General features: G+C 27.6%; 1 protein-coding gene across 3 annotated transcripts in view; it reads right to left on the reverse strand.

Annotated features, from left to right (window-relative positions):
- Window positions 1–14045, reverse strand: part of LOC107439899 (uncharacterized) — a 31979-nt gene extending 17934 nt beyond the window's left edge. The window contains exons 1-2 of one of the 3 annotated variants that reach the window (XM_016052642.4): window positions 13732–14045; window positions 9621–10087 (exon numbers count right to left, since the gene is read on the reverse strand). In XM_016052642.4, coding sequence (XP_015908128.2) covers window positions 9621–10087; window positions 13732–13735 — 471 coding nt within the window. In that variant the 5' untranslated portion in view covers window positions 13736–14045. The other 2 variants (XM_016052641.4, XM_071185401.2) reach the window with 2 other exon arrangements.
- Between the last annotated feature and the right edge of the window lie 53 nt (window positions 14046–14098).

Consider the following 14098-nt stretch of genomic DNA (forward strand, 5'->3'; position numbering starts at 1 on the left):
ACTAAATACTAGCTTCAAATCTTTATTTTTTGTTACATTTTTTACATTGTTATTAATTTTATTGACGATTAAGAAATATTTATTTTGATGTTTTTAAGTATGTGGAAGGCATATTTTTTCTAAAATGTTACATAATTTAAGTATAACAGTTAGATAAATGATTTTCATTGTGGAAATATATTAAATATAAGTTACTTGTTCTAATACATAATTATCAATTCAATTAACTTATGCGTGAACATTAAATTTTGGATTTTACTTTTCATAAGGACATGTCCTTAAGTGCGTGAGCGCCACTGTATATAATTTGTGAATATAATTAAATTTATTACATGAAATCAATGTTCAACTTTTTGTTAAAATTTTTTATCATAATTTCAGCAGTGCTGAGCATAATCTTGTATCTATTTACAATTTAAAAACTCATTGAAAAACTTTTTTGCAATAACAGGATCCTATTTGCACAAATTCATAAAAGCGGACTCTGGTTGTAAGAATGTGACTTAGCGTTTTTTGTATATTCACAAATTACGAGTAAAACAGGACCTTTCACAAAATGTCTGGACAGACCCCTGCTCACAATTATCAAAACAAGAGAAAAAAAAAAAGATAAATTAATCAACTTGAAAGCTTTTTCTATAAAACTGAAAGTTAGGAAAAAAATAGACATTTAAAGGTGCATTCTTCAGCAAAAAGGTATTTATTTAAAAAAATAATTTCAAAATTTAAACTTAGTTCAGAATATTTCTCCAGCAAGAATAAATGTTTTATTTTTTTAGTTTGGAATTTCCTAAAAAATTAGGTCTTTTTTTTTCTTAGTTATTAAAACTTTTGACAAAGATTTTTAGAAAGTAAAGCTTGAATACTGTTAAAATGTTTAGATGCAAGTTTTTATTTAAGGTAAAAAAATTAATTTGGTTTTACTAAATTCTTGAATAAACCAGTGTATATAATAAAAAATCAAAAGTATATCAATCGATACTGTAGAATTAAATTATAAAACTAAATTTAAGGTTAAACTAAAGGAATTTGAACTAATAATTAAACAAATTGACAAATTAAGTTTTTTATATTATATATAACATAACAGATCAACATAACAAAACAGATTATCACCCCATCTACTGGTAGGCATGTATGCATAGCCAAATCTTTCAACAAAAAATAAGCACCTTTTAAGTACTTTTCAAACACTAAAAAATATTTTTAAGCACTATATACATTAACAAAATGCAAAATAATTTTCAAAGACTTTAGATAATCATGAGAAAATAACTAGTTTCTGACAAACTCCTTTCTTATTATATTAGCCGTTATAACTTATAATATAAAATGATCGAGAAATTTCGAACAAGTTCAAGAACGAAAAAAAAAAAATATCTAATTTTTTAAATGGGAAAATTAAGCACTTTTTAAAAACATCCAATGAAAAAAGCCCATCAAAGAGCTTTTAAATAACAAAAATCGAAAATAAGCACCTTTAAGCACTTTTTAAAAACGCTACGCACCATGGTGTAATGGGGGAGGAGGACACATTTAGTCTGCAAGGATTTCCTTTCTCCCATTCCATTTTTTTTAAGGAAAACTGTAATGCAACAATTTTTTTTTAAAAATAATTTTCTTCTAATTGAATTTCTGCTGAACACCTGGTTTTAAATTGTTAAATTTTTGTAGAGCTCTACATGGATTTATACCACAGGGATGAGTTTGGTATAAAACCCAAAAAGCTGAAAATACAGAAATCTAAAAATGCTGTGTGTTACACACTTTTTAAATAAATACATATATCAATATTTGATTTTAAAATCATATGAATATGAATCGCAACGCTTGATTTAAAATTGCATTAACACGAATTCCAATGTATAATTTTAAAGTCTTTTGAACATGGATCATACTAGTCCTTTTAAATTACAGGAATATTTAAAGTGCGAGAGTAGGAAATGCCATATGTGACTTTATGTCATGTGAATGTAATTTTAAATTGCCTTTCTCATTTGCATTAGTAGGAAAAAGTGCAAAAATGAATTTTTTTCCTCAGGAATTCGAAAAACAAACAAACAAGAAAAAACTTTCTTTGGCAGATAATTCTATTTTTAGTAATAAGTAGAAAACTTTCTGCGATAGGTGCCTGCGCACTCGTGTGTATTATTCGGGTCTGGGTACAGGATAATATGCCCTGTCACAATAAATGGCAGATTTAGTCATAGAACACCTTCTGAATTATCTTAAAAAGTAGAAACAATTTAAAAAACCAGCTCTTCCCAAAAATTACATTTTTGTGGGATGGGAATCTTTACCTTTAACATACAGATCCCCCGTGGCAGAAACACGGCGACACAGCGACATTGTCGCAGAAAGCGACTGAGTTCTTGCAGAAAGATTTTTTTTATTTGGGAAATAAAAATTTTTGGTTTGCCACAAACGAAAGTTCTCAAAATAAATTCTGCAGAAACAGAAGCTGTTTTATCAACAAAAAAAAACAAAACATTTTCTTCAGAAACAAAAAATTTCTGCAGAAGCAATAATGGTTCTGCAAAATTTTTTTCTTACAGAATTGTTTTAAATATTTTTTTCTAGCGTACCGCGGAAGGAGAAAGCGCTCGTAATTCTCCGTTAATCTCCAACACAAACAGTTACTGGATAAAAAGGGGAGAATTTTTTCCCCCTTTATTAAGCTATTTTTTGAAATTTGCCAACTTCGGCCTCTATCGCTGGCGTAGTAATTTGCTTTGTGTTTTTTTTATGAGAACAGAGCATTTTATATTTTTTGCACTTATGTGGAAAATTTCATGCGTAAAAAGATTCTTTTTTTAAAAAAATCATGTCTAGCGAAAAGGTTATTTGTTGCAATTGTGAAGCCACAATAGTTAAAACAAATTTGAAAACTGATTTATCAAGGCGGCATTTCGAAAAAGAAATAAGATGGAAGTCGACAACATCTAAACATGCCTATATGCTTTGAATTAAATCGTCGACAAAAAAAAAAAAAAAAAAAAAAAACGCAATCTAACGATAAATGAAATAAAGCCTGAAAGATATCTCACTATCTACGATTTTTTAGCATGCGAATGAAAACCAGATTGGTGAAAAATATTTACTGGTCACTTTCAAACAGGTTTCCATACGCATGCGAAAAAAATCGCATCCAATGAATATGGCTCTAATACCGATGTTTCAGTACTGATAAAGACTATTTCGTTTCGAGATGTTGAATAGACTTGAGCATATTGAGTCGGAAACTGCTTCTGCATACTTCGTGTGGAATCAGTGCTATGTATTTACACAATACAGTGCGAAATCACAAGCACTGTGTATTTTTTTCGTTCTGAACTTAATCTGATCACGAAAAAAGTTTTATTTACCTCCTTTTTTTTAAAAAAAAATCTTTCAATAAGTCAGTACAATATTAATCGAATCTAATTAATTAGATAAAATTAATTAGATGTTGAAAAAATTGAAACAAACATTGCTTTAATTTTTCTGCTTTTAGAATTCGGTTATAGTCAATACTATTTTATTATTTTGATTACTCAACTTCAATATTAATTTTTTCACCTGATTTTTTCTGTACCTGATATAACTACTATAGTGAAACATTAAATCATACTGTTTTAAACTGATACTTCAAATTCAGTTATCTTGTTTTATAAATTTAATCTTTTTGTCCATTCTTAGCTATTTCTATAAGTTCTATCTTATTACAGGTTCTGGGTAATCTTTATTTATGCTCTAGTAAGCATTTTTGTCTGCAGATCTATACATTTATAACTTTTCGTTATTATCGAAGATTATGCAAATTTATACTTAAACAATTTAAACTTATTAAGAAATGTAAACTTATATTATAAAATTAAGAAAAAAACTACACAGTTTAATTCTATGCATGTAGACTTATGTTATAAACACGAATTTCATCTATTATTATAAATTCATTACACATACATTTATAACGATAAAAATATCTTGCAGAAAGATATTGGTTCTGATTAGGTTTGTCGCAGAAAGTCAGAAAAAATTCTGCCACAGGGTACAGATCATGGTAAATTAGATAAATTACTTTTTAAGAATTTTTTTTTTTTTTTTTTAAAGTTTCAAAAATTTACATTTTTGTGAAATTTGTTTAAGCTTTTTTTTAGAAACATGTATGACCCATTTCAAGAGGGAATTCTCTTATGGAAAAAGAAAAAAAGTATTTTCAACATAAAATATGACAGAAAATATATACACACAATACTACAGAAATATGCTACTTATTTATCAAAATTGTTTTTAAAAATAGCTCGAAATGTTGTTTTTATTGCGTGATTTGTCACTGTTTTAAATATAAAATATTTTTTGTATTATTAATTATTATTTTTGTTGATGATCCCATTTGGAATACCACCTTAAAATTTGATGCACACAAGGCTAAAAAGGAGTTAAATAAAATAATTTTTACATTAAAACTTATTTTGTGAATTATTTTAAATTAATTTAGCCATATTATGTTTTTAAAAAACGCCATCAAAAACTGAACAAATTTTAGCCTTTCAGGACAAATAGATCTTTATTAGCTATTTAAAAATTATAAAACTGTAAAAAATGAGTGCATTTTCAAATTTTTAAAATTGAATCACTTGAAAACAAATGATTAAAAAAATTATAAAACTTTGGTATTTTCACATCAAAAGCTAGTTTAACAAATGAAAGAAAAAAATTTAAATTTGAATGTAAATATGTAAGACCAAATTTTTGTAGGCAGATGAAAGACACTCTTTACTAATTGATAACTGAAAATAAAATTATCCAATATATATTTAATTAGTCTATTTGCAACATCCAGGGTTGATTGGGAAGCCAACTCAAAAATCCTTAAAATTTCTTGAGTAAAATCTTGAATGACACATTTCAAAAAATTAATTTCTTTATAAATTTAAATCATTGACATTTTCAAAACATGAAATTAAAAAAAAAATTATATGCAGGATAATTTAAATGAATAATTTTGTATAAGTTTACTTTAACTTTTCTTAATCACATTTATTATTCTACCAGAAAAAATATTTACAAATGAAATTGATAATTTCTTGAAACTTCTGAACCTTGAATTTCAGGAAACTTCCGGATTGCGGTTAGCGAAAAACTTGGAAATCCAGATTTTTTCTGGCGCACAATCATCTCTGAGCATCAGTTAACAACTTTTTTATGCTATTAAAGTTTTAGTTTATTTTAAATTTAAAAAAAAAAAAGTTACAGCTTCAATGACAACAATACTTTTCAAAAATAATAATAATTATTATTATTTTTTTAAATATTAAAATGAAATAAGTTAGTTTACATTAGATTTTAAAACAGCCTTATCTACTAATAGAGATTTCTCTATAGAAATGATAAAAGCAGAGAGCTAAGTTTGCTGAGTGGAAACTCTCAAGTAAGGATAGGAGTTATGTAGTTCCTTAAAAAATAAATAATAGATCAAAAGAAATTAATTTTTTCTAAAATCTTCAATATTTTTAAATTCATTCAGATCCTAACCCTAATTCAATTTCATTCTAACTCCCCACTATCTCAATATAGGAAAAGTGAGCTTATTCCACATTCAAAAATAAAGGTGTACTACATTATGAGTATGCTGATAGAATTTTTATTTATTTATTACGCAATGCCAAAAGGAGCATTTTATAAATAATACAAGAGTAACAAATAATTTTGAAGACTATGAAAAAGAATATTTTTTTCTTAAAATCGTAAAAAATTTTAGCAGAATTTTTTAGCATTTGCACTGCATCCTAAATCTGTAAGAATTAATTGACAATTTTTTAAAGAAATTCTTCTGATGAGTCTCTACTTTCACAACTTTAATATAGATAAATTACTGCTTGGAGATCATTAACCAGGGGTGATTGTAAGCCCAAGTCAAAATTCCAAAAAATTTCTTGAGTTAAAAAAAAAAAAAAAAAAATTTAAATAGAAAAAAATGAAAACAATTTTTTTTCTTCCTTTTTCTTAATATTTGTTAGTTTACTTAAAATATATTTAAAATTTTACGCATACCTAACCATTTACACATACCTTTGATGACCTGGAGAAGTGATTAAAATTTATAAATTTGTCTTTCTTTCTTGAGCTTATGATTATAACAAATATTTACTGATTAAAAATGAATATTAATCATGAATATAAGTTTATAAAGTATCTCTCAGGCTCTCCCTTACAAACAAATAAAATAAACTGCGTTTTTAAGTTCCACCTTTGAAAATTTGATTTCCGGAAATTTCTGTGATCAATGATTTTTTGAAACGTCTGGATCTTTCCTTGATCTCCGGAAACTTCCGGATCACAATCAGCCCTGATTAACGGAATAAGCCCTATTCAATACAAATAAATTTAATCTTATTCAACAACATTTGAGGTGAATGTGAAAAACACAATCAAATCTTACTTAATTATTAACATAGTCAAATATTTAGGAGGATGAGGCTTAAAATCTATCATTATGACAATATAACGAAAGTTAACACCAACATAATATTGAAATAAGATTAGCTGTCAAAATGTAAAAATTATTTTTTTTCAGGCCATTACATAAATTTTCCTGTAGGAAATGCATAAGTTTGTGCAAATCGCTTTAAAGTTTTTATTTTCTTTTCCAGTTCTAGAATCAAGTAGAAAAGAGCTAAATTTCCAAAAAATCCATAAAAAAAAAAGTTAACCTTTTTTTTTTTTTTTTAAATTATACTGTGATTTTTCTTTTCCCCTTTTTCTTAAAATAAAAATTTAAATATGTTGCATATTCTAGATCAGGGGTTTCCAACTTACATGAGGCCGGGGGCCGCAACTTTATCAAAATTTTATTTAGGACTCTTTTATGTTTGAAGGAATATTAAATATTGCTGTCAGAATTTTATCAAGTTGTACAAAACAAAAGTACAGAATTACAAATTAAAATAAGAAGATTATTAAAAAATTCTTTCTACAATAACTGTAATGTGCACCAATGTATTAAACAATTAATGTGCGACAGACATCAAATTGTCAAGATGTAAAACTTAAAAGTATTTAAAACCCATATCGATTTTTTTTACGAAAATTGTCCACAAAATATGACAACTAATATATTTTAATTCGTGGAACACAAAAAAAGGCTTCTTGGACCGGTTTCGTCCCGCCAATTGGTAACTACTGTTCTAGATCAATGTGAGAAATTTTCATTTGAGATCAAATATTTAAAACTGGCAAGTAAGTTTTTAAAATATTGGGTTTAAAATTAAACTACATATGCATAAACTATTGAGCCTTAATCAGGGTTGCAAAAAACCCAACTGCCCAATAAAACCCGCCCGGATTTTACTGGGTAAAACCCACCCTACAGTGGGTTTTTCTAAGATTGATTTCTTTTTTATCCTCTGTTATATTAAAGAGCTATTCTATTAATATATTTATGTAGTCTAGCCTAAAAAAAATTAACCTATAGTGAAAAAACTAATTGTGTTGGAGTCTGGAGAGTCACCTTGCTGACTATATTTGACTGCATGGTCATTGATTATTCAGTGCCATTTATTCGTTTTCTATGCAAATAAAGAATGTTCCTCAAATATTTTTTAAGACTAAAATATAAATAAAAAGTAATCCTGTGTTAAAATAAGTTTCAAATGTGTGATGTGCAAATTCCCATTGTACATATAACATTTTGTATCGTGATGTCAGAAGAAACTTTTTTCAGACTTTCACATCAATTTATTTGTATTAATTATCTATATGAAGTCAATTATAAAATTAAAATTAATTATTAATATTAAAATAAGCTTTTTTAAAATAAGGTACCTATACCTGTCCTCTCCATTGAAAATGCCCCCATGAAAACATGAGAAACCCAGAAAAGCCCAATAAAACCCACCCGGGTTGGGTTTTTCCACAAAAACCCGGTTTTTTTGCAACCCTGGCCTTAATGAAATGGCGCATGGAAGTTCTTTGAAACTTTTACACAACGTTTTTCTTCCTTTAAGAACACAAAATGCTGGCTTACCCACTTTTCACCTATAAAAGCCTTGCTTCTGAAAACATTGGAAACTTAAGACAATCGTATTTTGATTAAAAATTATTGAAACGAATCTGTTTCAACATTTAAGTTTCTACATTTTCTTTTGTGGTTTCGGTTATCAAAAAGTTCTTCGCACTACATCTATTAAAATTTTAAAAATTGTTGACATTTTTCATCAATGTAGAATGGAGACGAGCAAACTGAAATTTCATGCCTTGATCCAAATTAAACAAACTCTTAAAGTTTTAATTCAGAAGTGGTTAAGTCCAGTCCTAATTAGAAAAGAAATAAGTATACAAATTTAAAAAAATTTTGAATTATATACAGGGTATCTGCTACATTTTAGATTTTCAAATCTACAGGGGTGATTGTGAGCCCAAGTCAAAATTCGGAAAAATTTCCAGATTAAAAAAGTTTAAATTGAAAAATTAAACAAGTTTTTTTTCTCCTTTTTCTCAATATTTCTTAGTTTACTTACAATATATTTAAAATTTTACACATACCTATGATGACCTGGAGAAGTAATTAAAATTTACAAATATGTCTTTCTAGAGTTTATGATTATAACAACTATTCACTCATGAAATATTTACTCATGAATATTAATCATGATCATAAGCTTATAAAGTATCTCTCTGGCTCTCCCTTACAAACAAATAAAATAAACTGTATTTTTAAGTTCCACATTTGAAAATTTGATTTCCGGAAACCTCTTTGATCAATAATTTTTTGAAACGTCTGGACCTTTAATCTCCGGATCACTGTTAGCGAAAAATCCGGAATTTTTCCGGAGTACAATCAGCCCTGAATCTACGACTTTCTTTGACTAATTCCAAGAATTTTTCATGACTTAACGAAGTTACTATTTTCTCGAACAAAAACACAACAATATATTTAAAAAAGCAATATAATAACATTAATTGAAATGATAGGTATAACCAAAGCTGTTATACTCTGCATCTTCATATTTACAGATTTTAAATTTAAAAAACAGAGTAAAGAAAGAGTTGAAGCAATAAAATAGCTGGAAAAAAATACAAAAGCAAATAATTTTTTCCTTTTTTTTTCTGCAGAATTATATTCTAAAGATACTTTTCTTGTTCATTAGAAAGGAAAGAAACTCATGCTTTTTCTGTTCTCATTTCCGAATAAAAAAAATTTGCCAATGACTGACTGGCTTGTCTGCACTAGAATTTTAAATTGATAAAATAAAAATACATACATAACAAAAATTCTGAAATCAGAGAAGTTTAAAAGATAATTCACTCTAGAAAAGATGTTTTTTCTTTCATTCTTTGAAAGAACACCATAATTTTTAAAGAACATGATAAAAACATTTTATATTTTGTTAGAAATTTAGATATTCAGAACACCATGAAATTGGGGTGGGGGGTGGAGATTCCTTTTTAAAAAGTAGATCTTTTGGGTACCTAAATCCATGATTTTTTCTCTTTAAAAAATAGTAAAATCATGACATTTCATGACAAATTTTGCTCAATACCAAAATTCATGACTTTCCAGGGGCCCGGATACCCTGTATATAAATTGTTACTTTGGTGGTAAAAAAAAGTAAAAAAGGGAAGAAACTAATACTCACTTTAGGAATTTCACGACCACTCCTTTTTAATTCTTCCCTATACCACTGAGTGAAATGTATATAAGCAGTAGTTGCCCTTTTAGGAGGAGGAATACCATCTTTATTTAGTTTATATTTCTTTTTTGATTTTCCACCACCAGCATGGTGGTGTCCAACATGTCCTACATGATGTTGTCCAACAACACTATTACCACTACCACCACCTGAAGATCCCAGAGACCCATATGAATAATGGTAGGCAGCATTATTGTTGCCTAAAGATGAACCTAAACCAGAAGAGGAATAGCCTTGATTCACTGAGTTCACACTAAGATTTAAAGCAGCTGGAAGTGATGGAATTTGAGCCATAGCAGAATGTAAAGATGAACTGTTCGCTGCATTGACAGCTGCAGCATGCTGTGCCATGGCCTGTTGATAATCATATTCAGTAGAGAGTGACATATTCTGATGCCGGAATGGGAGGCCATCTGGAAGAATAATGGCAAGATATTTAAAATTCAGAGATATACCAATTGATACTCTCATTTTAAAAAAAATATTTAGATGTGAAGTTAGGCTCAATGATTTTTTTTTCTTTACCTGTGTACCCTGCCATTTAAAATAGATGGTTTATCAAAATCAGGTGGTAAATCTGTTTTGAAAGTAATGTACCTACAGAATTATGTGAAAGCCTTGTGATGGTTCAGCATTTTAAGTTATATTACCTTGATCTAATATAATAAATTAGGATAAATTTCAGCATGCCTACTAGGAAGAATTTTCAGAAATATTATATTTATTTATTTTTTTGCTAAACTTTACATGCAGATAGGCTACACTTCATATTATGCAGGGGCTTATCTAAAGGGCATTAACTTGCTTCGTTAAAATATTTATATTTTTCAACTTAATATTAACTGCTCTCTCTCTCAATTTGTCTCCTTACGTAAAAAAAAAAAACCAAGCTAAATGGCACATTTAAACAACTTTTAGAGTTACTAAGCATACAGAATTCCTCCTTTTTTTAAAATCGTATCATAAAATTTTATCTTCACATGTAGACAACTACATGGCAGCATAACAACCTAGTTTAGCTATTTTTTGATGAAATGAGGGTAGATATTTTGAGCAACATTAAATTTTGTTTATAGTATGACTCTAAATTTTGTTTTGATACTAAAATGATCACTTAGTAACAAGATCTATGAGTCTTCCTGGGGAGTCGGTACCCTAATTGCACATTTTGTAAAAATAAGTCACCATCCTTTAAAAACAATGCCTTTTTATTTTTTTCAGGAAAAGGTTGCTTTCTCAACCACCTGCCAACTGGTAAGGTAATTAAAAAAAAAAAAAAAAAAAATGGAAGTTTAAAATCGATTTGGCACCTTGGCGACTGTAGTTGGTATGACAGATCACAATACGGAAATATCCCCTCACCTCTGGCATTTGTAAATTCAAATATATATCCTACATATTTATTTACATAAACACACACACATATATATAAAACCAACTCAATGAGTATGTCTAATTAAAATTCATTAAGACAAGTATCGCTCATTTTGTAAAAAGCAGTATTTTAGAAAAAAAAATTTCAAGTAAAATTGGTATATATCCTATACAAAAATCAAGAAATTGTAAATGTAACAAACCTATTAGAAAAAGAAAAAAATTCTGAAGTCTTAAAAAATATTTTAAAGAAAATGCAAAAGTTATTGCTTCAATGATTATATTTCATCTTGTTATCTTCATAATTAATGGGATAGTTGAGTTTGTTTTATCATTAAAAGTTTGGATACTTTTCTATTAACCGGGCTTAATAAATTCACCTATTCTGTAAATTTATCTCTAAAACAATCATTCTAAAAAAAAGTAAATTAAATAAATATATATGGAATTTACTTGAGCCTGGATGCTGAAAAGTACTTAAATTTGTTCATATGAGATTTCATGTAAAAAATTGATAAAAGCAAATCATTTTCATAAAATTAAAATATTGCTAAAGAAAACATAACAATAAAGTGACTATTGTTATCTGAACTATTGACTTCTTTGATCATTAAAGCATAAATTTTGAAGGTGCACTTTTTTATTGCTTATTGTTTGTTTTATTAATTATTTTATAGAAATTTTTTTACAATTCTAACTTATTTTTAGAGCTTTTCTTTATTTTTACTCAACACTGACTAACTTGATATATTTATTAACATTGCAGCATGCCACTTATTTGACAAATTGTGAAATCTTTAATGGGCTTAGTATATATAACTAAGCAAGGACAGAAAATGTCCCATCTATATAATCTCTTTAACTTACATATGTACTTCATTTGTCCTATTTTTTTTAAAATTTATTATTATTAATAAAATTGAAAAATCTGGCTTCTCTTTGAAAAATTTAATATATTTTTTTACTTACCATGCAATACTTCTTAAGTTTGTTTAAAAATGTAAGATTTGCATAAGCATTTAGTATACACTTACCACATTTGTTAGCTTGCTATAAATAATGTATAACACTTCGGGAAAAAAAATAATGTTAATTATCATAACTGTTGAGAATATGGAATTTGAGAATATGGAACAATTTTCAAGTGACTGATATTTAATGACCTTATTTAACTAATAATGAAATATATTGTTCATGTAAGAAACACACGTAAACTCTATAACTATGGTAACGCTAATTAGCTTAAAAGAAAAAGTTAAGAAATACTAAATAAGCTAAAGAAAACATGTAACATTAATGTTTTTCTAAATAATCATTTTAGGAAGTTTTGTCTATAAATAATAAGATAAATTTTTTAAATTTTTAAAAACAATTATTTTTTTTGTTACATTTGATTAAACACTGAAAAAGTTAGAATCTAGATCGAGATTTAAAAATAAACGCTAATTCCTAACCAAAGCAATTATTAAAAAAAAAAAAAAATTTCGACGAAATGTTAGGATAACATTAAAAACATTTAAAATCGCTAAATTACAATAAGATAAAACCTCAAAAAATTACAATCAAATGTAAAATCTGAAGCCAAAGAAAAATGGAATTAATAAAAATGAACAAAACTATATCATTAACAACCTCGATCAATCAAGCTCCCGGCAAAAATCAATTAGATATTTAGCAACGAAACAAACACTTATCATCCAAATTCTATATTTCAAAAACATTTTAAAGTCACATTCCATTCAGAAAATACAATCATTAATACATATTTCATTAGTAATATTATTTAACATTTGCACACTTCAAAAGTAAAATGGTAAAATTTCATCAAAAAACAAGACGCTAAATTAAAAATCTAAAGAACTCAACTAACCTTTATTAGAAAACATACTTCGCTTCGCCAATTGTTTACAAGTCCACAAATATCGCTCAGCAATAGATAAAAATCGCTTTGGAAGACGAAATAACAATTGCAGACAGAGAAATGATGCTTAAACAGCCATTGTATTAGACGTTTGAAAGCTTACTTTAAATAATCGATACCGATCAAAATGCGTATCTCGCCAGCATTTAAAAAAAAGAAGGCTTAATGATGACAAATTCATAAACAATGAAAAACGGCCTCAAATCCCGCGCAATTAATGACAACACGTCCATTGTTATTTTTTTCTAATAAGAAGCAGGCGAAAAAAAACTGAAGTCCTAACAGAGCTGCTTTTCTTTTTTAAAAAAATTATGAATTGTCAATCGATGAGTTTAGGGGCTAATTCCCCTCCCCATTACTACCCCGTGTAGCTTTTGTGTTACTGAATCCATAAACCCGATGCAGCAGAAACGCGGGAACCGTTGTTTTGTTACCATGACATGCCATTTAAATGTCATCGCGGGAACTCTACTGTCAGGCGTCATAGAGGTGTCATACATATAACTATATAGTCATACCTAAATTTATGCATTAAGCGCATCATATAGAAGGTGATTAGTTTTACATGCAAATGTGCGCAGCAGCTCTACAGCCACCAAGCCATAACTCATACAAAATGGCGGGAAAGGTTAGTATCTTTAAATTTTGCATATTCCACATTAAAATTGAAAATTTTAGAATTTTTAAGGAGTCTTGAGTCAAAATTTTTAGCTATAGAGTCATTATATAATATTACTAAAATATAGAAATAAGTTTACTTACCCATAATTTGTAATAAGTATTCTAAATTATGATTTTAATTTTACTTCAATGAGTCCCACATTCGACAAAGCGACGCTGTACTACATCTACAGTGTTAGAAAATACCCTCAAACGCAAACATTATTGTTTGACATAATATTTTGGTAAAAAAATTAAACAAAAAAGAATGCGCGCTTTTATTGATCTGGAATTTTTAAAACGTTTAAAGAAAAGAATACTTTCTTCACTTTTGTGATTGATAATTTAGTTGGAATCGATTTGAATGTTTAATAAAACTCATGATAGAGTTCTGTTTTAAAATATTTTAGTAGACCACTGTATTCATAAAAATCGTTTTACATTTATTTAAAAATTTTAATTTCTTGCT

This window comes from Parasteatoda tepidariorum, chromosome 5 (genome assembly GCF_982258835.1).
Source record: "Parasteatoda tepidariorum strain Cologne lab strain chromosome 5, Ptep-v5.0, whole genome shotgun sequence".
In the NCBI taxonomy this organism is placed as follows: Eukaryota; Metazoa; Arthropoda; class Arachnida; order Araneae; family Theridiidae; genus Parasteatoda; species Parasteatoda tepidariorum.